General features: G+C 41.2%; 1 protein-coding gene across 3 annotated transcripts; it reads left to right on the top strand.

Annotated features, from left to right (window-relative positions):
* The first annotated feature begins 600 nt into the window (after positions 1–600).
* On the top strand, positions 601–15,765 carry rspo1 (R-spondin 1). 3 transcript variants are annotated; one of them, XM_047599947.1, is made up of 8 exons: positions 610–673; positions 971–1,026; positions 2,030–2,087; positions 4,375–5,048; positions 7,037–7,231; positions 9,200–9,343; positions 9,824–10,048; positions 14,095–15,765. In XM_047599947.1, exons 4-8 carry the CDS (start codon positions 4,952–4,954, stop codon positions 14,331–14,333), a joined length of 900 nt encoding a protein of 299 aa, XP_047455903.1. In that variant the 5' UTR covers positions 610–673; positions 971–1,026; positions 2,030–2,087; positions 4,375–4,951; the 3' UTR covers positions 14,334–15,765. The 3 variants fall into 3 exon arrangements, with proteins under 3 accessions (XP_047455901.1, XP_047455903.1, XP_047455902.1); XM_047599945.1 differs by having other exon boundaries at positions 601–1,026; XM_047599946.1 differs by lacking the exon at positions 2,030–2,087 and having other exon boundaries at positions 611–673.
* The last annotated feature ends 7,248 nt before the right edge of the window (positions 15,766–23,013 follow it).

Genomic DNA, 23,013 nt, shown 5'->3' with positions numbered 1-23,013 from the left:
AGTGCTGAAAGGCTGAAATGAGAAAATCATGTCCTAACTGTCAGAAATCCAGGCACATAATAAACCAATATCCTGAATGTTTCTTTTCTCCACGATTTTATTGTATTATTATATTATATTATTATTTATTTTTTTTGTACTATTTCCCAGTGTGATTTTTTTTCTGTGAATAACTTGCTCTGCTCCAATCTTTCTTGGCAAAAAGAGCAAATTACCTTTTTTTAAATAAAATAGAATATGCAGAGCTTTGATTTTGATTTTTGATTTTTTCCTGTAAAACCAGGGGACAAAAACTTCCAAGAAAAACGAAATAAAATCAATACATTTAAAGCTGACAGGTGGTGATGCCTTTATGGCCTCATCCGTGTTTGTCACGAAATAAGACACCTTAAAGCCCCCCTTTAACGATTTAAGCGCCTCCAGGATTAAGGTCTTATATGCGAAAACATTATCAAAGGAGGAACCAATGTGAATTTGCTGGGAAACAGCTACACTTGCACAAGTCCACCGCAGGTTTTTCATCTCTCAGTGAAAATTTAAAGGGGCGGGGACTGTAATGCCCGCTGGCAAAGCTGAGGTTTGGATGCAAATATCACGGCTTTGTAACTACTTGCCTGACTTGGATGCAGTTCCAGCTCCACAGGGGATTTTAAAAAGCGCACTTCGCAGGACGGTCAGTGGAAACGCTCTGACTTATAGGAAGTCGAAGAACAGTCAGGGTGACCCGTTTCATCGGAATATACAGCCTATATATATCATTTCATGCGCTGTTGGAGGAATTGATCTTAAATCCGTTACACACGTACTGCCCCGAGCATCATTAAAGCAGCCTGAGTTGCCTCGTAATTGTGACAGCTGATAAAAATCACATGTCTTTTTAAATGATGACAGGGAAAAGTTGCATGAGGGTACTCTGTAGGAGGAGTTTTTTTGTGACCAAACAAGTAACGGATTTTCCCTTATAAAAAAGGAAACTCAGTCCCGATCGTTCAATGAGCAGCTTTATTCGGGGACTCAGATGTACAGGTGAGTGGACAGTTGTTTTTTTACGAATAAATGTTTAAATAAATTTGGCGTCATATGTGTAATTATAAAATAAAACTGTTATTATTATTAGTAGTAGAAGTATCAGGATTACTATATTTCTTTTATTCCCAATTAATTATTGTTTAATTTCACTGTTATCACTTTCGTCTTAAATGGCCCATTTAAATCCTTTAGCAATACTGATGTAGTTTTTATTTCTTAAACTAATGGTTGCAGGAATAATAAATCCAAAATAAATGTATTCATTTTGGTACATCAAAATGTGGAGACACTTGAACAGTTAAGAACTTTAAAGTTAAATGCACACACACACACACACACACACACACACACACACACACACACACACACACCCATGCACGTACAATTGAGCTGCATAAATGTCAGCCTCCACAACCTCAAAGTGACAGGAATGGAGAGTGAGGAGGAGACAGCAGAGGTCCTCGGCTACAGACAGGTGGAGGACTGTTCTGGGATTTTCCTTCTTCGTGAAGAGCAGTGTAACGCAAATAAGTGTAATCTAGGATGGCGTGACCTCTGCTTAACTGATCAGTGCAGAATCAACAGTTGAGCCGCTGGAGCTGTTCAGGCTTCAGTCCTACATGACACTTTGACCAGTCCTACATTGGCAGAGCTTTGGTCAAAAAAGGAGAACAGTTTTTCAGCTCCACCTGAGTTTTGAACGTATTACAGTCGCTGCATATTTGACATCTCACTCTCTGAACACCCCAAGCCAGAGGGGAAGAAGTCATTACCAAAATAACTGATGTTTCTGTTGATGCTGCCGGTTCAGCCAGGTGTCTCTCCGCACTGTGTTCAGATGATGTAGAAAGGCTATTTGTCTTTTGCAGGTTTACATTAAAAGCTGCTGTTGAATCTTGAACTTTCTTTCTTAAGATAGTCTCTGTCAACACCTCATTTTTCTTTTTGTGCTGCATCATCTTTTCATGTTCTTCTCTTTCTGTTTTTCATTGTGGACTAGGTTGGTTTGCACCAGCAGAGCTCATGGCTTCATTACCCTCCTTCCTTCAACTTGGTCTGTATGTGAATGTGGTATATAGCCACGCATTATACATATACATAGAGGATGTTTGCTCAGCCCCTAAATATGTCAAGTGGTGGAGTTAGAGGCCCAAAGTTCATCCACAGGCATTTGTAACTCTGAGCTCAGAGTTGTGGCACCTTCTCAAGTTCGATAAATTCCCAGTGTGAGAGCTCCCTTTCAGTATTTGAATAATTGATAGATCAAAGTTGCTGCTTACAAAGGAGGCAATTTAATCTCCTGACTATTTGATGAGCTGGGCTTAGTTTCTTTAGGCTCAGCCCTAGCACAGTTATTTGGATGAGGGAGCAGAGACAGAGAACATTTGAAGCAGGTGTCTAATGAATTGATTGTTTGTGATGTGGACTAGTTAAAAATACAGTGGGGATGGACTGAAAAGCCTCTCTGATTTCTGTACTCTGCAGCCCAATCCCGTTTCTTATCTCAGAGTCCGAGAGCGTGTATGGATGGGCTGAGGTGGGCTTTTGGCCAGTATCACATAGTCGTGGGAGTGCTGGGTTATGAAAGAGTCTCTGGCACATGTCTTGAGTTACTCAGTGCTTGAAAGGTTGTGTTCTGACTGATCCAGAGACTTAGCATGTTTCATTTTCCAATCACCGTTCTCCCAAGTAAAAAACAGGTGCTGCAGAAGATTGGCTCCACCACTCTTTTGCCTCTTTCTTGTAAATATGACTTCATCCTGCAAGTGTCAGTGAGTCATTAAGTGTTAAAAAGAAAATTAACAGAAAGAGTCTGAACAGGTTCCCATTTGGTAAATGATACAGGAACCCCTGTTCTATTTTAGGTATAGAGCTATGCTATCAATTTTGCTGGGAAGAAGAATGAAGAAATGACTCTAAAAGACTCCATTTAAGAGGGTTTGTTCAAACAGTCAAATAGGGTACAGCTTTGAAGAAATAAAATAAAAACATGGATGTGATTTTTAGAAACTGAAAGATTATCTTGTGTTTTGTCATAACTTTCGGCGTAGCTCCCATTCTAGTTGCTCAACATTTTATGGTTTCATCCACCTAAAAGGAATAGAGGAATATGGTGAAATCCCAAATTATTGTGTCCCTCTTGATTTATTCTTTTGCGAAGAATGCAGTGTTGCCTGCAGAAATGTTTAGACACACCAAATGGCATTGTCCTTAGTGTGATTCAGAGGCACAACCAACTCAACGGCCAAATATGGTCCTATTTTTCTTTATTGAGCTGCGAGGGAGGACCTCCCATTGCTCAGATGCTAACATGTTCTGTGTGTCCTCTTCACACAAGAGCTGTAAATACAGGCAGCGCATGACACTATCTAAAAAAGATCTCTGCACCAAATATGACAAAGGCCTCCAGTCTGTTGCGTTTCCCAGGGAGAGTTGACTTTATTGCATTTCCAAAGGATAGATGTGTTCAATTTTTCATCCAGGGCTAAATACAGCTTGAAATGTCATGACTGCAAAGTGTTAGTGGTGTTTAGTTTTCTTGTTGCACGAATAATCGTTTTATTTAGCCACTTAGGACTTTAGCTATTTAGATTACAGGGATTTTTGTTGTTGAGGAATATAGCACTGTATACATCACACTGAATCAATTAAACAGAGGCGTATTTGCTTTCTTGCTCAGCATTACATTAGAAGATTGATACCACTGTCATATCTGTAACTACAAATGTGAACATATGGCCTGCAGCTGGTTAAACTAAGTTACAATTAAGTCTGGGAAAATCTAAACCTATACAATGGTAAAATACAAGGGGAGATATAAGACATAACCTATACAAAGTTCATAAACACAAGTGTATACAAGGGTAAATTCTTTGCGGTTTTACAAGGGTTTAAATTGGGGGTATTTCTTGGCCAGGTGCTATAACTTCTGGAGAGGTTTCGTAACTATTAGTTTGGCAGAAAACTGGCAGACCCAAGGGCTTTTTATATATCTGGACAATAAATAAAAGTAATGAACATAATAACACATAATCTTGCAGAAGACTGCAACTTGTTCATTTTTTTCACCATTATCTTGTAGTGATATGATGTGCTACTGAGTGAGCTTTAGTGGTGTGTGAAGGCAGATTTTATCACCTTTGGATAAAGATTTACCCAAACATTTACTTTATAATTATCATAAAGCCACGACAAAGCCATTACATGTTTGTTTGGTTTTCGCAAGAAAGTGAATAAGTCCATTTCCCCAGATTTCAAACATTAATCTCCTCTTTCACAGATTTTAACAACGCTGCTCCTAAACGTGCCGTCTTTCTTTCTTGTCTGTCCCTGTTTTTTTCACAGCTGGTCCTGGTCCGAGCAAACGTGTAGTCACGCATGGCCAAAACTTGCGTCCATCTTCTTGTCAATCTACAAACCATTATCTGCCGTCGCCTCCTTTTTACGGATCACATGCTTGGGAACTCACGCTGACAGCGAACCCCAAAGCTTGATGGGTTGACCCACTAGAAGTTTAGCAATCTCCTCCTCTTTATCCGCTGCATATCCCTGTGCTTCCCCCTTCCATCCTACAGCTCCGCTTTGTTCATTCCCTTTGCCACTGCCACTGCCACTACTGCCACTACTACCACCGGTGTGATGTCTTGTTGTGCCCTCGGCTTGTTTGGACTTGCTGCCGCAGCATCACACTCCACTACACAGACTCACAAATGCATTAGTCACTAGAGTGAAAGACACAGAGAGACTGAGGGGAGAGACAGGCTGACACCACCGGAGGGAGAGCGGTACTACAGGAGTGGCGAGGGATCTTCAGTCCCAGTAGCAGAGGGATCCACCTGTCCCACACAGGAAGGGGGACCCCCCACCTGATCCATCTGGTTGCAGGGGGGGACCCTGCATAGCCTGGAAGGCAACAGGGACTATGCACCTAGGACTGGTGGTGCTGGCAATGGTCTTTCTCAGCTCCATGGGTCACAGCGATGTCCTCAAGCTCTCCAAGGCGAGAAGACAAAGAAGGGGTGAGTTCTCACTTTGTCGGTTTTGTTTTGACCTTGTCTTCTCTTCCAATGCAGCCCGGCTGCTTTTAGTTTCTGCGGTCTGAGTCACGGCGTAGTATGTCTGGTAAACATTTAACAAGCAAAGTAAAGATAACCTTTTGTTTATTTTCTCCTCAGTCTTATTTGTTTTTTCTAGGCATATTTTGTTTGGTTCCGTGTTTCCCCAGCATGACTCATCTCTCTCCCAATTTTTAAGATTACTCCTCTCTTGGTTTATGTAAAACTTTTAGGGGCGTTAGAGTTGTTTATAGAGGAGATTTGATGGATTTACTCTCAGGCTCTTCCGTGTCTGGCTGCATGGGCACGTAATGGAATGAGTACCTGGCTCTTCTATGCTCTCAAGTGATCCATGCTGCCGATATTGTTGTAGGGATTTTTCTGACATCACGCGACCACAAAGGCGGCACACAGGTCGACTTGCAGTTTATCTCTGAGCCTCGTAGCTCTGGTGCAGATCTTCCAGCCAGCTTTGAAATAATTGTTCCTTTACACACAATGAGCTCTCGGCCAATGCCAAGCTCAGCCCAACCTCTCTCAGGCAGATTTCATATAAGACCATGACAGATGTGATGTTATTAAAATCACACAAACCGGGAAGGAAGAGCTGTTTGTGTTGCAGGAATGGAATATTTTCGCAGTGTGTGTCGTTCACTCACATGCAGGATATACACACAGTGATGCTGTTGCGGTTCATCTTGTGGTATTGTAATGAAGACAGAAGGATTGGGATCAGTCACCATATACATGAGTGCCCTCTATATTATCACAGTCTGCTGAGACTTTCCCCCTCCAGATAGGGAAGATGTTTGTAATTTACCCGTCTGAATTAAAGCTTTAACGTCTTTAATGGAGTCACATTCAGTTCTCCTCAAACATCCCCCCTGGTAGGCAAATTGCTGTGGACAGAGGGACTTGTTTTTCTCTCTGTCTCTCTCTCCGAACGAGTTCAGTGTCATGCAAAGATCAAACTGAAATCATCAAAAAGGAGAGGAGACGTAGCAACATATTTTATGTTTCAGACCGCAGAAACTCTCAGTTGCAAAAATGTTTTACAACATTACATTCTTGGATTTCTAAACTCCTGTTTGCTGTGGTTAAAAATGACTCCCCAGAGCAATCAGGACTTGTATCATTATTAGTGATAGCGGCCTATAAGACCTAGCTGTTACTGCTGCCGGTTACCGTGACTCAGACGTGGAGTAATTGGTTCATGAAAGAACCTTTTTAACGCTTTTACCATCTGACTTATCTCTGGCAGGCAGCATGGCAGATTGATTGCTGTATATTTACAGCTGAGGACCGTGAATCAACACAGATGACTGTTGTTTTGTCTCAGGATGCTTCGTAGAAAAAGGATGTCTACTTCCACACTTTTCCTAGAAATAAATTAGATAGCTGCTTGTTTGTACGTGTTTTTTGGATGTCTGGATCTAAGGGACGTGTAAGCGCATCTTCAGTAACAATAGATCAAGCTGCAGGCTAGGCCATTCATGTTACTGTCGCAGTTTTCTAGTTCCAAGGCCATTTCGGACCAACCCCGGTGTTAGTTAGCCTAATTCTGACGGTCTCTTGGTCGACTGTCAATCCTAATTACCTGGGTTTCTCCAAAAGAAAATCTGTTAAGGATCTCTGGTGTGCAGTTTGAAGTAAACAGTGAGTAACTGCTCACACAAAGATGTTTGGCATGGCTCCATTTAAGATTAAGATGCAAGATTTTAATCCCTGTCTGTTAGATAATTAGCGTGCGGCTTTGTTTATGACTGGCTGTGGAGATGCCAACAAAATATTGCACTTCTCTGATGTTGCTCTCACAGTCTGATTGTCAAGAAATCCCCCCTTTTTATTTCCCAATTAAACTATGTTTTATGTGATGGTACGTCATTCTGTTCAGTTCCTATCCTCAACATGACTTTTTCTTCCTCTCTGCTGTTTACCTTATGCTTCCACAGTTAGTACGGAGGGGCCACCATCTTGCCCCAAAGGCTGTGACCGATGCTCTGAGTATAACGGCTGCATTAAATGCAAGCCCAAGCTCTTCATCTTCCTGGAGCGCAATGACATCCGTCAGATAGGCGTGTGCCTCGCCTCCTGCCCTGTGGGATACTTTGGCATGAGGAACCCAGAAGGCAACAACCGATGCACCCGTGAGTGTTACTCTTGACCCTGCAGGGGTCACCGGTACATATGGCACATTCAATTTGTACGTACACATGTCGAATCTTCCAAATATACAAAGGCTCCAGCTTACTCTGTAAAAGACAGCTGGTGTCAAATCAAGTGGAAGTTTATCTTTGCCTGATCACCTCCTGTTTATGTTTAATATGACATGGGAGTACTGGGACACCCCAGATCGCGTTTTGTATTGTGTATTTTATTTCAATATTTACACTTTCCATCACCACTTTGTGAGAACAATAAAGTATTAATGGAGGAAACAGGGATCTTGCGTTAATCTGTTTATTTTCTCATGTGTCATTATGTTGTTTCATTGTTACACAACAACATAGATCACTAATTCGATCATGTTTGTGAGTGAATACGATCTACCCCCTTGTCACTGTATGCTGTCAGAAACAATCAAATATATTTATGATTTTGTAATTGTTACTTATCCCAGGGGAAAGAGGCACAAAAATACCACACATTTACTAAACTGGAGGAATTTTTATATAAGACGGTTCTCATTATGGCTATTAGCAGGTTTGGCTCATCTGGAAGGTGGGCAAACGGGCGACCACACTCACGGCACTAACCAAATCTACTTTGTTGGCTCTGATGGCACTGATCCCGCAGTTGTAGCCGAGGAGTCCCAGCAACTCTGTGTGTTGTCTGTTTCCCCTTATGTTTGGGCAGCAAACAGGATCTGAACAAAATCCCAACAAAAACATTTCAAATGTGTTGTTTGTCTGTTTTTGAGGGGACGTCTGTGTTTTTTTATTTGGTCTTCGTGTGCACGGTTCATGCCAGGCCAAAATCCATGTTTGTTATACACCCCAACAAATCTGCTAGAATCTTTATTTCATTCTAAATTAACTGTATGGATTACACAGAAGGATTTATTTTGAGTAAAGTATCTAGTTTTTATCTGCACAAATAACATAAACAGATTTATTATCTATGATCTTTGAATTCCAGTAGATCAGGGTGAAAGCATTCCCATTCTCTCAGTTTTTTTTTTTTTAAATGCGGCATTCTTTCACTGTGCTGCTTTGTTTCAGAGGGGGCTGAGTTTCTGCAACAAATTCTTTTCAGAGGCCCTCAGTGGCTAACCTGGGTTATTATCCAATCATCATGGCTTGATACATGTCATCCCAGAATGTCTTGTTAGCAACATTTGTCTTACATTATAGGGCTGCAAATGTCAATGCTGTCAAATTTAGCTGTCAGGCACTTAAAAAAAGTAATTAGGAGCAGGAGGCAAGAACATAAGGATCCGACTCAGCGTTTTGATGTTAGATAATTTCTCATTGTGGCATCCAATCAGCTGCAGAGGAAACATTTGTGAGTTTAGTACGCGTGAATATTTCAAATTTGGATCTGGACACATTTTAATATAGAAATCCAGACCTGGATTTGGAGATGCCCATCTGCCTCCAATGTTTCAGTCAGATGTAATGAATTAGGTGAACAAGGAAGTGTCTTTAATCGTGTAACCTGAGCTTTTGGGAGCTTTTTAAGATGTCTGGTTTTTATCCTGTTGTGTTTGTAATTAATCCAGATTTCAAGAAGTTGCTTGTTTGAGTCAGGGGTTTTAATGAGTCCGAGGTGTGGAGAAACCCATTCTTGAGAAATCCACTAAAGCAGTAGACTCCTGGCTGTACTCCCTCGCACCCGCTTTCCAAAAGAACAGAGCCTGTGGTGCATGTGTTTACAAGAGATGAGTGTTACCACCCTGACAGGGACTGCAGATTGTTTAATCACTAATAACCACATCTCAGTAGACATTGCCTGCTCTCTCGAGGACTGTGAATGAGAACAATTAATTTTCCATTAGAAGAATACCTATTTATGTGTTTAATGAAGAAATAAAAAAACAAAACCAGACTCATTGTGACTTTAAACTGACCTGATCCCTGTTTGATCCAATCTTTCTGTCTCCCTGTGTTTTTCAGAATGTAAGATAGACAATTGTGAAGCGTGTTTCAATCGCAATTTTTGCACAAAATGTAAGGAGGGCTTGTATTCACACAGTGGGCGATGTTATGTGAGCTGCCCTCCAGGCCAGCGCACCGCCAATGAGACCATGGAGTGTGTTGGTGAGTGACCTCTGACCGTATACAAAACTTACACACTGCATCACTGAAAACAGCCTGCTGTAATGTGTAAACTACACTTATTACTTCATCTTATCAGCCATCTTCAGTCGTTTGGCCCAGAGACTGAAAAACTGAAATATCTTGATCTTCACTTGCTGTTGTTTATTGTTTTTGGCAGATAATTCGGTCACAGTGTAGAAACAGCAGCATTAACAGAGAAACTCGCAGCCCTGAAAGGAACTTTTCATTTAAATGACCATGCTCAAGGTGGCCCATACACTGTATATTTAATGGCTTTATAGTCTGGTTCATTTTGAGGTTCCTTGAAAAAAAAGATTTGTGACCTAAACTCATTATTTTGAGCTAAACTGCTCATCAATAAAAATAAACGTTAAGACTGTGACTCACATACGAAATATTGGAGTTGGACCACTGACTTACCACCTTTCCACTTTTTTTGTCTTTCTTTTCTATTTCCAGGTCAGCCTACTTCAGAGTGTGAACTTGGTGAGTGGAGTGAGTGGGGTTCTTGTATGAAGAAGAACAAAACATGTGGATTTAAGAAGGGTACCCAGTCCCGGGTTCGGCTACCCCTTCCGCAGGTTCACAGTCCGGACACGTCCCCTGCCTTTGTACCTTCACAAGCCTGCGCTCCAGACACAGAAAGGAGGAAGTGCAGTGTGACCAAGACGCCTTGTGTGAGAGGTAAAACAAAGAAAACTGAAGACAAAATCATATTTGATAGCGACTATAAATAGAAAAAGGTCACTTTGCTAAAGCTTTGAAATCAGACGACCGTGCTTAGACAGCAGATGAACGAGCGTACACCGCATGTGTTTTACGAAGTGCCTCAGCGCGATGACTGATGGAGCCCTTGCTCAGTATTCAAAGGCCTGCATTCCTTCACTGTGTCTGTGACCTGCAGCGCGTTGATTGGGTTTGGTTTGGCAGAGCACACAGAAGGATAGAGAAACTCCTGACTTTTCAGCGTGTAAACAATAAACTTCATCCACGAGCCAGGCAGATGAAGGGCGGACATTACGCACTGCAAAGCTGGACACGGATCAGAGCTAGGAAGAGCTATTTGTCCTGAAGACCGTTGAAGCGCGAGGTTTACACGGCCGTGACATGTTTGCTTGGGCTCTTTTCATCCACACAGCAGCTTGCTCTCCAGCAGGTTAACAATCATTCTCAACAGTCAGTGGCTATTATCAACTTTTATAACAGCTTATTAGTTGCTCTTGGCCTCTGCAGCCATTAAGTGACGAATCTGGCCAAATTCGTCCAGAGCGAATTGAGTGCAAGAAAAACAGCAATGATCCCTATTATGTGATTTTAAATATTTGTTTCTTAGATGTGAGGCAAATAAGTCAAAAATGTGTCAGCAGTTGTTGTCGAGCTGCTTAAGCGTGAAATTCCTCATTGTGGGATTCTTATTTTTTTTAACTGCAACGGGATTAGTCCTAATCAAGACTCATTTGCAAATGTCTTTGTCTATAAATGCCCCAATATAATAATATATTTTGCATAATGTGCCAGTTCACCAGAGCTGTAACTTATTTACAAGAACTGAGAGAACTGTGAACGAGCAGTACTTAAAGTCTTTATTGGACAGTGGCACGCTTAGGGGATTTCGGGCATAGCGGAATTGCGTAACAATATTTCCTCAGTTTTGGCATCAGTAGAGATGTTGCAACATGGCATGTCTTGATATATGTGAGTAAACATGGAGGAGGCTTGCATATTCTAGCATTCTTCTCAAACTTTCTTTAGGGCCCTAAGAACCGAATCTAATCAGACATGTTTCCGTATAGGTCTGTGGTAATGTCTGGAGGGAGGGAGGCTGGTATTTGCTCAGCGGGCTCCTCACTGGATGGGCTGTGACAGTGCAGTCTGACAAATGAGAAGCTAATTTACTCCGTGTCATGCCTGCTCCGTGGAAACAGTTTCAGCATTCGGTTCAGAAGAGCAATTAACAATGAAATATTATAAACTCGCCTATACAAACGGCTATGCTGACTGCCAAATTTCCAAACTTGCAACAGAGGCAGGACATATCAGAGAAAGCAACAATGACATGTGAGGTTTCACCTGTGATTGGTCATCGGAGCTGTGTGGATGGTGAAACAGCCCACTGTTGGTGCTGCTTTTCAGTCTAGCTTTTCTTCTATTCTGCCACTAAATACCAAGATGCGTCTGGCTGCCAAACTCATGGCAATGAATTTTTGTCTCTGTGAGGCAGCTCATGGGTGATGGTACCGTGATTCCAGTGAACTACTTCTCGTGGGTAAACTGTGCATACGAGCGCAGCTGTGGATTCATCTGTGGGAGTTGGCTGGCAGGCTGGCTATATAAAAACACAGGGGCCAGACCTTGTATAACATTAGTGATTTAGTGGTCTGCAGATCTCACGCTTTGTGTTGATTTGGCTGCAGAATTGCCCCCCTCCCCTTTTCCTGAAGCGCTACAAAAAGGTCTCACGCGAAAACAGAATTTTCTGGATGTGTTATTGCATTTGTCAGGCAAAACTGTTTAGCTTGGATGGAGAGGGTGTGCAATCAGGGTTGTCATAAACTGATGGAGTCCCCCTCTCTTGGCTCCATTAGTGATTTGTTATAGAAGTAATTAAGTCCTTACACTGTAAGCACATCAGCTCAGCTGCTGCGGAGTGTGTCTGAGGACTCTTACCTCACTCAGGCTGCACTCCCATTCATTCTGCCTCATTGATTTAAATTGAAACAATTACTGCTCAGTATTAAGTGTTTGTTTGAATAGGTGCCATTGGAGCTCAGAATATGTTTATTGATTCAGGACGTAAATGATGAGCATATTGGACAGGATCTTATACAGTTTGTGCCAACTCAACAAACTAGTTTTCAGTGATTAAGGCACTAATGGCTCAGAGAAATATGTGTTATTCCTGTGTGTGCACTACTGTGTGGGACTGAGCCTTCTGCTGTAGTTTTCAGCTGATAGCAGAGCAGCTGTGACTCTGCATGGGTCAGCGGTGAGTAAATGTTATTGTGTTAGGCCTGTCCACATTTGACTACATCAAATCTACATCAGTGTGTAATGATTTTCACTGGCTTTGTGGAAAATGTGTTTTTGTTGAAGTTTGGGAAATGTTATACCTTTTGGGTTTCTTGTTTTAGTCTGCAGTTCCACCAAAAAAACACAACTGTTTGTACGACGAGTTAAAAAATTCTGGTAGGCAGATAAACACAGACCGACATTTATTGCTGCATAGCAGAAGACAAACATGGTGGCGCCATAAGCTCTCCTGTTGTCAGCTGTGTAGTGAACACTGTCCAGCCCTTGGCACGTGTTCACTCAGTTCTCAGGATGTGCAGAGACTCTCAACACACAAGTTCATAACAAACATCCTCCAGCGTAACTACCCTCCCTCAGATATACAAAACCAAATACTTCTGAGTGCTGCATAAACAACAGCCATCTGACACTAGACATAATGTCCATTTCCCACTTCACGACAGCTCTTCACCTTGTTACAGGCCATCAGTGGGCCCTTGACAATGTTTAACTCATTATGCCAGAAGTGATTTTAAGGTGATTTATGTGACAGAAAATTATCACTCACTGTCCTCTGTGCTTTTACATTCAGTACACGTGCTGCAATTTTTAAAATGAACAGCACACCGAAGCCCCCTTGAACAGATTTTGTGGAAATTAACCGCACTGTGATGGATGTGTGTCTCGAGTGCAATTATGCTCTCAGAATGTGTGACAGGTGTGAATCTGAATGTTGGAGTACAAGCAGAGAGGAGCTCAAGGGAGGTTAGAGAGCGTGTCAAGTGGGACACTGGATTGAGTAGCTGTTGAAATAGAAATTAAACAGACTAAGAGCCTGTAGCAAGGATGTCAACTCTACGAGGCTCTTCTTAATTACTATGGTTTTTGACCTAATGCTAACACTGTAATGCTAGCATGCTAGGAAAGCACTAACATGCATTCAGTGTACATATTAGCATACTAACAGTTCCTTATCGTCAAAACTGAAGCAAGTGGACATTAGAGGACAGGTAAATGGATCATTAGTGTGAGTGTACAATGGTCCTCAGATGTTTGTATCCTCTTACCAGGAAATGCATCTAATGCTTTTTAAGATATTTTACTCAGAAATACAAATGAGAATGTCACAGTGATTCTGCAGGTATTTGTGGCTCAAGCGGTGCAGTGGGTCCACCAATCGCAAGCCCCTTCACACGTGCTCCAGCGTGACACTGTGGCCTAAGGCGCTCCCACTGGGCAGGGCCTTGCGTACTAGGGCTCTGCTGCGATTAGTCTGCGAGTGTGTGACTAAGAAACTGTTACGAAGCTCTTTGTGTTTGGTTAGAAAAGCATTATATAAATACAGACAGTGCTATATATCCAGTCAGCATTGCTAGACATAGCATTATGTTGGGTATTTTGAATGACTCTAGATTGAACATATGACTACTTTGTTTTGTTTAGCCTGTATTAATGCAACATGCATCTCTTATCAACCATTCATTTCCTGTTTTTACCGTGTTGCTATACTATACTATACTATACTATACTATACTATACTATGCTATACTATACTATACTATACTATACTATACTATACTATACTGTACTATACCATACCATACCATACCATACTATACTATACTATACTATACAATACTATACAATACTATACTATACTATACTATATTATACTATACTATACCATACCATGCTATTTTTTCTCTATATTGTCATTTCAGAGAAGAAGAATAAGGGAGACAGACAAGACGATGCAAGCAGGAGAGAGAGGGAGAATGCACGTGGGCGAGGACGAGAAGGCAAAGATGGTAATCGAGGGGGAGGCGGAGGTGGAGGTGGAGGTGGAGGTGGAGGTGGAGGAGGAGGTGGAGGGGGAGGTGGAGGGGGAGGTGGAAAGCGGAGAAAAGGCCAGAGCAGGACGACCACTGCTCCCAGCATCACAACCAGCTCTGTCACCTAAAGTCCAACACCTGCTGGATGAGGCCGAAAGACAGTTCCTCACCCAGCAGCACCAGCCACGGACAAAGATTAGGGCTGAAGGAATGGATTCATGCTGCTACGCTGCATTGTAGAAGATGCAAAGAGAACTGGAGGATTGCTGCAACACACAATGTTTCCTGAAGATTTTTGAATAGCTGAACATATCTTGCGGAGACTGTGGCTCTCTGAAAGACTTGCAGAATTTCGTTCGAGTGTAAGGGATCACTATTGGATAGAAAAGCCACATTGAAGATAGTGTGTGTCATGGACTGACCATGTGTCACTTTTATACTAACAACAAATCCTGTGTTTGAAGCACAGCATTAAAGCTGGAAGCTTGCTAATGAATGAAGGGTTTCTTAAGTCTCCTCTGGTCAAAGACATATTGTTTCCAGTCTGATTTAATTACAGTTTGTTCTTTGTTTGTTATTTTGTTTGTGAGAGGTGACAGATTAATTTTCTCAACAGTCACCACGTGTGACGTAAAGACTATGAATAGTGTTACGTCTTGGTACCTTTATTTCCTGATGTGAGATGAAACTAAAAGAAAGGCACTGGAAATCATTTGTGGTGTTGAGGACAGGAGGTCTTCTATGTCTATCATTATGAAGAGCGGACAAAACAAGCATGAGAGTAGATGCAGAGGAGGATTAGTGTGAACGCAAATCATATCCTCCTCTGGTCTCTCGATGCAAACTTTTGCCATTTGATAGGTTAGTGTTTGTTTTGAATTAAATGTTGATGCTTGTATCTGAAAATATCTCTGCACAGAAACGAGTATTTGCGCGGTACAAGGCTGCATGTTATTGCGTGCAGGAGTCTATACATGTGTGTTCGTGTGTGTGTGTGCGTCTTAGTGTGTGTCTCTACCTGAAGTCTGCGTACGTTAATATGCATTTCTGCACGGATTCAAGATGTTTGTTGACGGAACTTAGTTATTTGTACATGTGTATTGACGTTTGCACATATGTGTTCATACTGGTCTCATAGGTTGAAGGAATATGGTCCGGGAAACAAGAGGAAGGAAGTGTAAATGCACAGTGATATATCAAATATAAATACAAGCCACTAATTATTATATAAGCCATCAAACCATCCGCTGTCCAGTAATAAGTATGTTTGCCACTGGGTCTTAGGATTTTGCACAACTATAATGTTTCCAACAATCATAGCGTTTTACAAATGTATACTCAAAAAGCTGGCTTTATGACATGTGGGTGTGTTTGTCTTAAACAAGATCTTGGGTTTAGGAGAAGGTACACGCTACATTATTCATTCATACTATGGATTGTGATACTGAATATGTCAGACTGTGTTTATCATCAAACGTACAAAGTATTAGCATCATCATGTATAGCTTATTCTATGAAAGCCTAAATAAAGTTCAGATGAAGCTGATGACATTTCATGCACTGATTTTGCACCAAGTCTGTTTGATTTTTGGCTTTTTTATTTGACCTAAAACCGATCCACTGTTGTCCGCTGTCTATTGACACGACTCTGGTGACTGATGGTGACTTGACTTAGTTTATCACAACTTGGGTCTTATTTGTTTACTTTTGGTCAATTCTTTCTTGTTGGTTGTGGACTCTGGGGCAAGTAGGAACAATCAGTCTAACTCATGCTGGTTTTAAACAAATCCCTTGCTTTGTCAAATTTATTTGGAAGGAGCACGCAAACCAGAATGTAAACTTTCATCGTAATTCACTGATTTTGTGGCTCAACTTTGATCTCCTCTAATTCGTCGTAGTTACGGTCACACACAGGAATTATAATCCACATTTGCGGCGTGTTCTCCTCTTAGTTTCTTGCTGATGTGTTAACAACGTGTCATTTTTTTATCTATCCACTCTGGCTTTGTTTCTGCCCTATCAGACCTTACTGTAGCTATTTTGCCTCCTTTGCTTTCCTCCATAATCAAAATATAATATATAATATCCGGGCTGTCATAGCCCAAACCAACATTAAGACTATTATAACTATTAGTTATTAGTGTTAGTATTAAAGGAACGACAAACGACTGCAAGCAAATATATGAAAAGGATGATCCATCTTGGTGAATTTGTGTATTCTCTGACATGAAAATAAAGATAAATAAAGACTTGTGCCAGGAGTACGTTGCTATCCACTTCAAACGCCTTCGGCAGCTATGGTATGGAAGCCATCTTAGGAGGTTGAAGAGCTTAGATGGCGTGATGGTCCCGATCACTGGCCAAATGCTGGCGCCTGGGCAGGGGTCGTAAAAGCAGAGACAGAAATAAAAACTAATGGTGTGTCATAGCCAGAAGGGAGGGGGTATACCATGCACTGGCCCCACAACAAAACAGCCGTTTCTCATTACCAAAAGGGAGGGCAGGGGGGGAATGGTAGAGTATGCACCGTAAATTACACATTCATCGCTCTTCCTGACCATAAATTATTACCCTGGCTCCATTGGACGAAGCTCTCCCTCACCTCCCACTCTCTCTTTTTTTTTCACTCTCTCGCTCCCCACTCCCATGTATTCCAAGAGAAATGAATGGTAAATCTTTGGAGTGTATGGGTGCCCTTGACTTGCCAAGATCCTTAATACTGAATGATTTCATTACTTTAGTTTGGCTTTCAAGCCAGACCCCAGGGAGCACACCACGTCAATAGGGAACACCCTGTCAATGTCCTCTTGGCGTAAACGTACAATTACAGATCCAAAGGGGAAGATCACTAAACCAAATCTGAAAATTAAGTTACCACCAGAAAACTACTAAATCAATGTTCTATAGTTTTTTTTTGTAAATGCTGTTTATAGTTTGTTATAATCTTACAAACAGCTGGCTGGTTAAATGTGTTTTCCATCATGGTCTTCATCAGTGAATGGAGCAGGTGTCATAACAATAATAATCCAAATTCTCTCAAAGCGGTTCATAGAACCCAGAGCCTGAGAAACCACAGAGCAAGCACTAAGACGAGGGTGGCAAGAAGAAACCCAGAGCAGGAAGCGGCTCATATGGGGGGAGTCCGTCTGCTTGAGGTAGGCAAAAAAAGATACATTCTTATATGCTTGTGGATTAAGCATATATCTAACAGAAAATGTCTACCAAATATACTGTAGTCCTGAAATCCAATCAGAGCGGTGGACAAGAGGTCTAGGGTACATGAGGCCACTGGAGTCACCAGTAAAAGCCTATACTGGTCTATGTCTCCCAGCAATGTGCCTTCCAGCTCTTTCAAGATTAGCCTTGACAGATGTCCCATCAGCAAACCCACTCATCCATGATAATTTCCACCCGTAAACTTTTACAAACATCCTCTCTCCGTGGCTCAAGATCTGAGAGGTTGATTCTGGAAATCCACAAAGAGAAATGGTCCTCCATCGATTCGAAAGTATTCCAGGGAATTTTACATCAACGCTGACAGCCTGGCATGTTTGATCAGCAACAGATATCTATAAATGCAGCACTGCTAAATCAAAAATAACAGAACTATTTCATGTTTTGGGTAGGCCAACACTCTTAGCGAGAAAGACAAATCTGGATCTGATAATAGTTAAAAGACATCAGTCAGTTGAAATGGAAATCCAAACTGAAGCATCTGGGTGGCATGAAGTGTAGTGGCTTGGGTTTTATGTTGCATGTTAGTCCCAGACATTTATGTGCCTCTGAGCGAGTCAGTGAAGTTCGTCGTCTGTAGCTGCAGAGAGATCCAAGGAAAATGTTTTTAACAAATGCAAGAAAGTTGAGCATGTCTGAGCATTAGGTGACAAGGGTCAGACACTGCTGATACAGTATAACAAAAGTTTAGAAGACGCATGTATGGCGGTAAGGGCAAGACTTGATATGTACTGCCACCTTTTGAATCTAATCAGTACTACATGGGAACAAAGAAATAATTTATGTGCAGTTGACTTGAGGGTGTCTGTGGTTCTGTTACCACGTACTTTCAGAGGGACGAGCAAATGAGTGAAAAAAAATGAATAAGAATACTGAAATTTAGAAGAATCACATCATATTTGTATGACTGTTTTGTATGATTAGAGGGGTCCTTATTTGTAGAATATACTGAAAAATGAGGAGGTGTCTGAAGGAAATTCATATCAAAGTATATTAAAGCAAAAAACAAAACAAAAAGAATAACAAGCTGAAACAAGTCTAGCCTGCAGAGGTTTTTGAGGAGGTTTTGCCCCTCATCCAAGTAGTGTCTTCAGTTCAGAGCTCGACACGGCCCTTGTTTCAGGTTGTCATTTATTTATTTATTTTGGGATGAAGAAATAGTAGAGGTGAAGAAATGTTGCACAACTACAGATTCTGGTCTTCTGGTTCACTTAAAATGAAATTGCAATACACAGAATAACCACAAGAGGGAGCCATGCATACATAGAACACTTCTCATCTTGCAAGACACTTGACAAGATAGTGACGTCAGTAAATGGGCATTATCAGCAGAAATTCATGCATCCTTCTTCGTATTATGAGATCACAGTAGATTTTGAACATAAAGGCACAAGGTAAGATAAAAAGAATAATAGATAATATAATAACTAATTTAAACCATAACTACAGGTTTCTCTTGTAATTGTATTGACCGTGTAGTACGTTTAAACTGAGACGTTTTGACTATGTGCCCAATAATTTATGATCAGCCGCTGCTTCTGTTCTACCAACAATCTAATTTCCTGTATTTTCTAGTATATCAAACAACCAGTTATATTCAAACGTCACAAAAAGCTGGATTGCCTTCCGATGATGTCCTTGGTGACCACACTTATCACACGCTTGTGACTTTCATTTCTTCTCCTCAACCATTTCATTACACGTTCCTTTCATATTTTTTGAGACTCTTTATTGTTGCTTTTCCTGGGAGCTGTAAATTGTCTCAAATGACTGATGTCAGATGGATAATAATTAGATTTGAACTATTTTTCTATTTGAAGTCAGAACTGGACTGTTCCTTTCATTTCGCTAAATCTTTCACTGACACTTGCAGTCAGTCACGGTCAATCCACTCCTCGAACTCTTTGCATTCCGACCATGACATTTCCAAACAACTGTTCCAATAGAGCTGCCCAGCTGCCAGCAGTAAAGGGCTGTAGTAATGCTCAACCTCTTCATCATGCAAAGCAACGTGCCTGTGTGGATGTCAGTGTAACACTGGTTAAAGAAAAGCATGCATGGTCAGCAAATTTCCATCTTTCTTTTTACCCCTAATTCTCCTTTGTTTCATGAACCTGTGCTGATTCATTCACGTCTTCCATTGAAACCTTACTGTAGACCACCATCAATCTCACTGAAGCACAATAGTAATCACGAGGCTCTTCATTTCCTGTCAACAGTTTTGACTCATTTGATCCCTCTTTCTTTGTCTTTCTCGCTGCTGATCTTTCCAAACAATCGCTGGAGAATCACTGAACTGTGTTTTGCACTGCATTGTTGTCTTGAATCCTGTTACCACTTGATACAGCTGTTTTTCCATCCTTCGTCCTGCAGTCTAAAACTCCTTCATTATCTCTTTTCACCACTGACACACAGACGCACCACTCAACCTCAAAGTCAGATTTTAAGAAATGGTTTAAGAAGTTATCGTAAAAACAAAGAGAAGTCTTTATTCAGAGCAATTCCCTTCATTTTTCCACATTTTCTGCTGCCAAGGGCTTGCTTGAAGGCCTCAGGCTTTCTCGCTACACCTCAGAATTTGTGAACAGTATTACAAGCAAAGACATTTAAATTCTTTCTCTGTATGCAAGCCAAAAGAGCAAGCTAATATGCTAACACATGTTATTCGAATAACCTTCCTTCACCAAAACTACTGCATACAGTGCATTTTGGGCAATCTACATATGTCCTTAGTTCAAAACCATAATCAGACAAAAAAATGTTACTAGCAATACTTTTGTGTCTGCAAGGATGTTCAAGTCTGAATTTCTTTATAGGGATTTAACACATTCCTGTACTCCCACATTAATGGACTGTTTTAACTCCAAAACCACACAAAACTCTTCAAATTTAAAATGAATGTGAAGGGGGACAACAAACAAACTGTTTGTACTAGCACATTCTGCACTGAATGTGTGAAATGCAGTGTGGGCGTGAAGCAGAGTGAACACAAGTTGACTACATACAGAACATTTGCTACACTTATCAGCGTGAGGTCTTTTTTCTTTAAGACATTTCTTCTAGTGGCTTTTCAGATACGTCAGATATCACAACAAAAGTGTCACATATGTTTTATAAGAATACTAAGCAGTACACTGGTAAGTCATTCAACGTTGGGGTTGTCTTCAGTCATCCTCAGGACACAAAGGGTTTTAATGGGGGTTGAATCTGAGCAGCGGTCACATCTTACCCCGGACTCTGGAAAAACAAGGCCACGTTTTTCTGCTCAGGGGCTTTATTACATGACAGTATGAGGGAGCGCTCCACAACCAAGCACAACTCCTTGACCTCAGATGAGAGTGAGTGCAGAGGACAAAAGTTTGGTCCAAGCCACAGAGGCAGATTCCCAAACCTCACCAGCAAGCACCGGCCCTGTGAATGTCAGGTTGGGACACACATGTATGCTGTTGTTGTTTTTTTGTTTTTTTCTGTCTCCATCCACTGTGAGCAGACCTTTGGTACACTGTGAGGCACTGCAGCTGCTGCACAGACCTGCATTATGTAATACGTCAAACAAAGGCAGAGAATAATTTTAGAATAAAATTCACTAACAAAACCAGTAGGTAAGAGGATGTTTATTTTGACCAGGTTGAGGTAGGAAAGGTTGGGGATGACAGGAGTTGGAAGTGTAGGATAATCTATTTACAAAATCAGAGTGTCTCTTTCTTGCATTCATTACTGTTTGTGGAGGTTTGGGTGGGACACCTTGGTAAATGGCATGGCAGACACCTTCAACATGCAGTCATGCTCACTATTTTAAAAATCACTTCGCTGATTTTAAATAAGCAGAATGTTTCCTTGTGTATGGTCATGTTGGACAGTTGGAAATTCTGACTTGAAGGTGACGCTTACGGAAAAGGGAGGGAATCAACACAAGTCAACAGACATTCAAAAGAAATTCTATCCAAAACTGCAACATACTCTTTAACGAAAAGGACAAGTGATTCAATTATAGCGAGGATATTTTTATTTTAAAAAAGACGCCGTAAAAACTAACCAGGCGAGTAAGCAGAGGTCTGCAGTGAGTTACCATGGCCACTACCACTGGTGCTTGTTAACTTATTTTCAAATGAGAGTGCTGTAGTATTTGAGTTATACTATAAACTGTCATGACTTGTAACTTTATTTCATTCTGACTCTGCCATCACCCCATTCTGAAACCTCTCCAGTAGCAAACATGCAGTTAAGCAGTCACTGAGGTATGCTGAATTACCAATGAGAGTATAATCTCTCAGACATTTGGGGTTAACCCATGTCTGCTGAAGTTACATACTACAGACGTGACTGCGGTGGACCAGTGCACTTTGTCAAGTGGACACGAACACTAAACTGAATAATATTGTCCACGGGCCAGAACGAAGAGCAGAAAGAACCCACGGTGATGCAGGGTCCAGGTTTTACGTTGACATCTTGTGGCAGCACCGTGATCCAGTGTGGTATCCAGTATTCAAAAAGCTGATCAAGATATATTGCTTTTATCTCAGACTTCACACAGTAAACACAGAATATTACACATGTTTTCGATGAATTCATTAACATGGACTCATGGACCCTAATAGTACATTTGGACGAGTGGTTTTGTTTTCTGGTTTTGTGTAGTCAAAGACAAACTCTGTATCTGACTGCTACCACCCACACTCTACGTACAGTAAGCCCAGTGATGAGTCTCGTGTGAAAGGAGAGACCTTGCCCCTCTCACTGGCTATCCTTCAGCTTGCGTCAGTGCTGATAACTGGGCTGGAGACTCACACGTTTCCTGTTACACTCTGTGGTTGGATTAAAGAAACGAGGACATTTGAAACTGCGGCCGACCACTAATGTATTGTATGTATCAGAAGAAGTAGTTCTGCTTTTTTCCATCAAACTTCTTCAAGCAACAACAGGAGCCAGTCCTATACCTCAATATTTATACAGCTTATCACTCATCGTAGGTGTGTTCGCAGTCAGTAATTAACAGGCGAGGCACCCCGACACAATTGTCGTTTCTACCAGGTGTGTTAGTTTTTACTATTGCAGCCACACAAGAATCCTAGGGACTACAAAATTATGCTGTAAATAAATTCTTCTGAAATTAACTTTCAATAATATGAAGTATTCTAAGTGCTTAACATTGCTTGATGAGACACAAAAAATCCTGATGAATACAACTAAATTATACACACTGTTCCTGGGTTATACTGTATGAGTGACTCATGCTATGGTGTTCTGGTCTAGACATTGTTCAAAACATGACCTCAAGTTGCAGCAACAGTCACTGCTGCTGGTTCTAACTTGATCAAGTTGTCCCTGTGGCCAATGAAAAGCAGAACGATGGTCATTGTTTCAGCATTTTTGTTCATTAACTTGTTAAGTTTCATTGAAGTGTTTATCTTACTCCTGTGTTATACAGGGGTGCAATAGTGTCTGGATGACATAAAGGCCTAAATACATACAAAAGCATAATAGAAGTCCTGATCTGGTTGATTAGCTCAAAATCTAGATGAATGAACATGTATGGTATGGTGTAAAAACACTGTTTGATGACCGCTTATGGAG

Source organism: Mugil cephalus, chromosome 11 (genome assembly GCF_022458985.1).
Source record: "Mugil cephalus isolate CIBA_MC_2020 chromosome 11, CIBA_Mcephalus_1.1, whole genome shotgun sequence".
NCBI lineage: Eukaryota > Metazoa > Chordata > Actinopteri > Mugiliformes > Mugilidae > Mugil > Mugil cephalus.
This window is presented reverse-complemented; position numbering and strand designations above follow the sequence as displayed.

Excerpts from the sequence above, each read along its gene's own strand:
- rspo1 (XM_047599945.1), top strand. The coding sequence starts at position 4,952 with ATGCACCTAGGACTGGTGGTGCTGGCAATGGTCTTTCTCAGCTCCATG. Across the intron at positions 5,049-7,036 it reads GGCGAGAAGACAAAGAAGGG|TTAGTACGGAGGGGCCACCA; the intron begins GTGAGTTCTCAC and ends ATGCTTCCACAG. Across the intron at positions 10,049-14,094 it reads CAAGACGCCTTGTGTGAGAG|AGAAGAAGAATAAGGGAGAC; the intron begins GTAAAACAAAGA and ends TTGTCATTTCAG.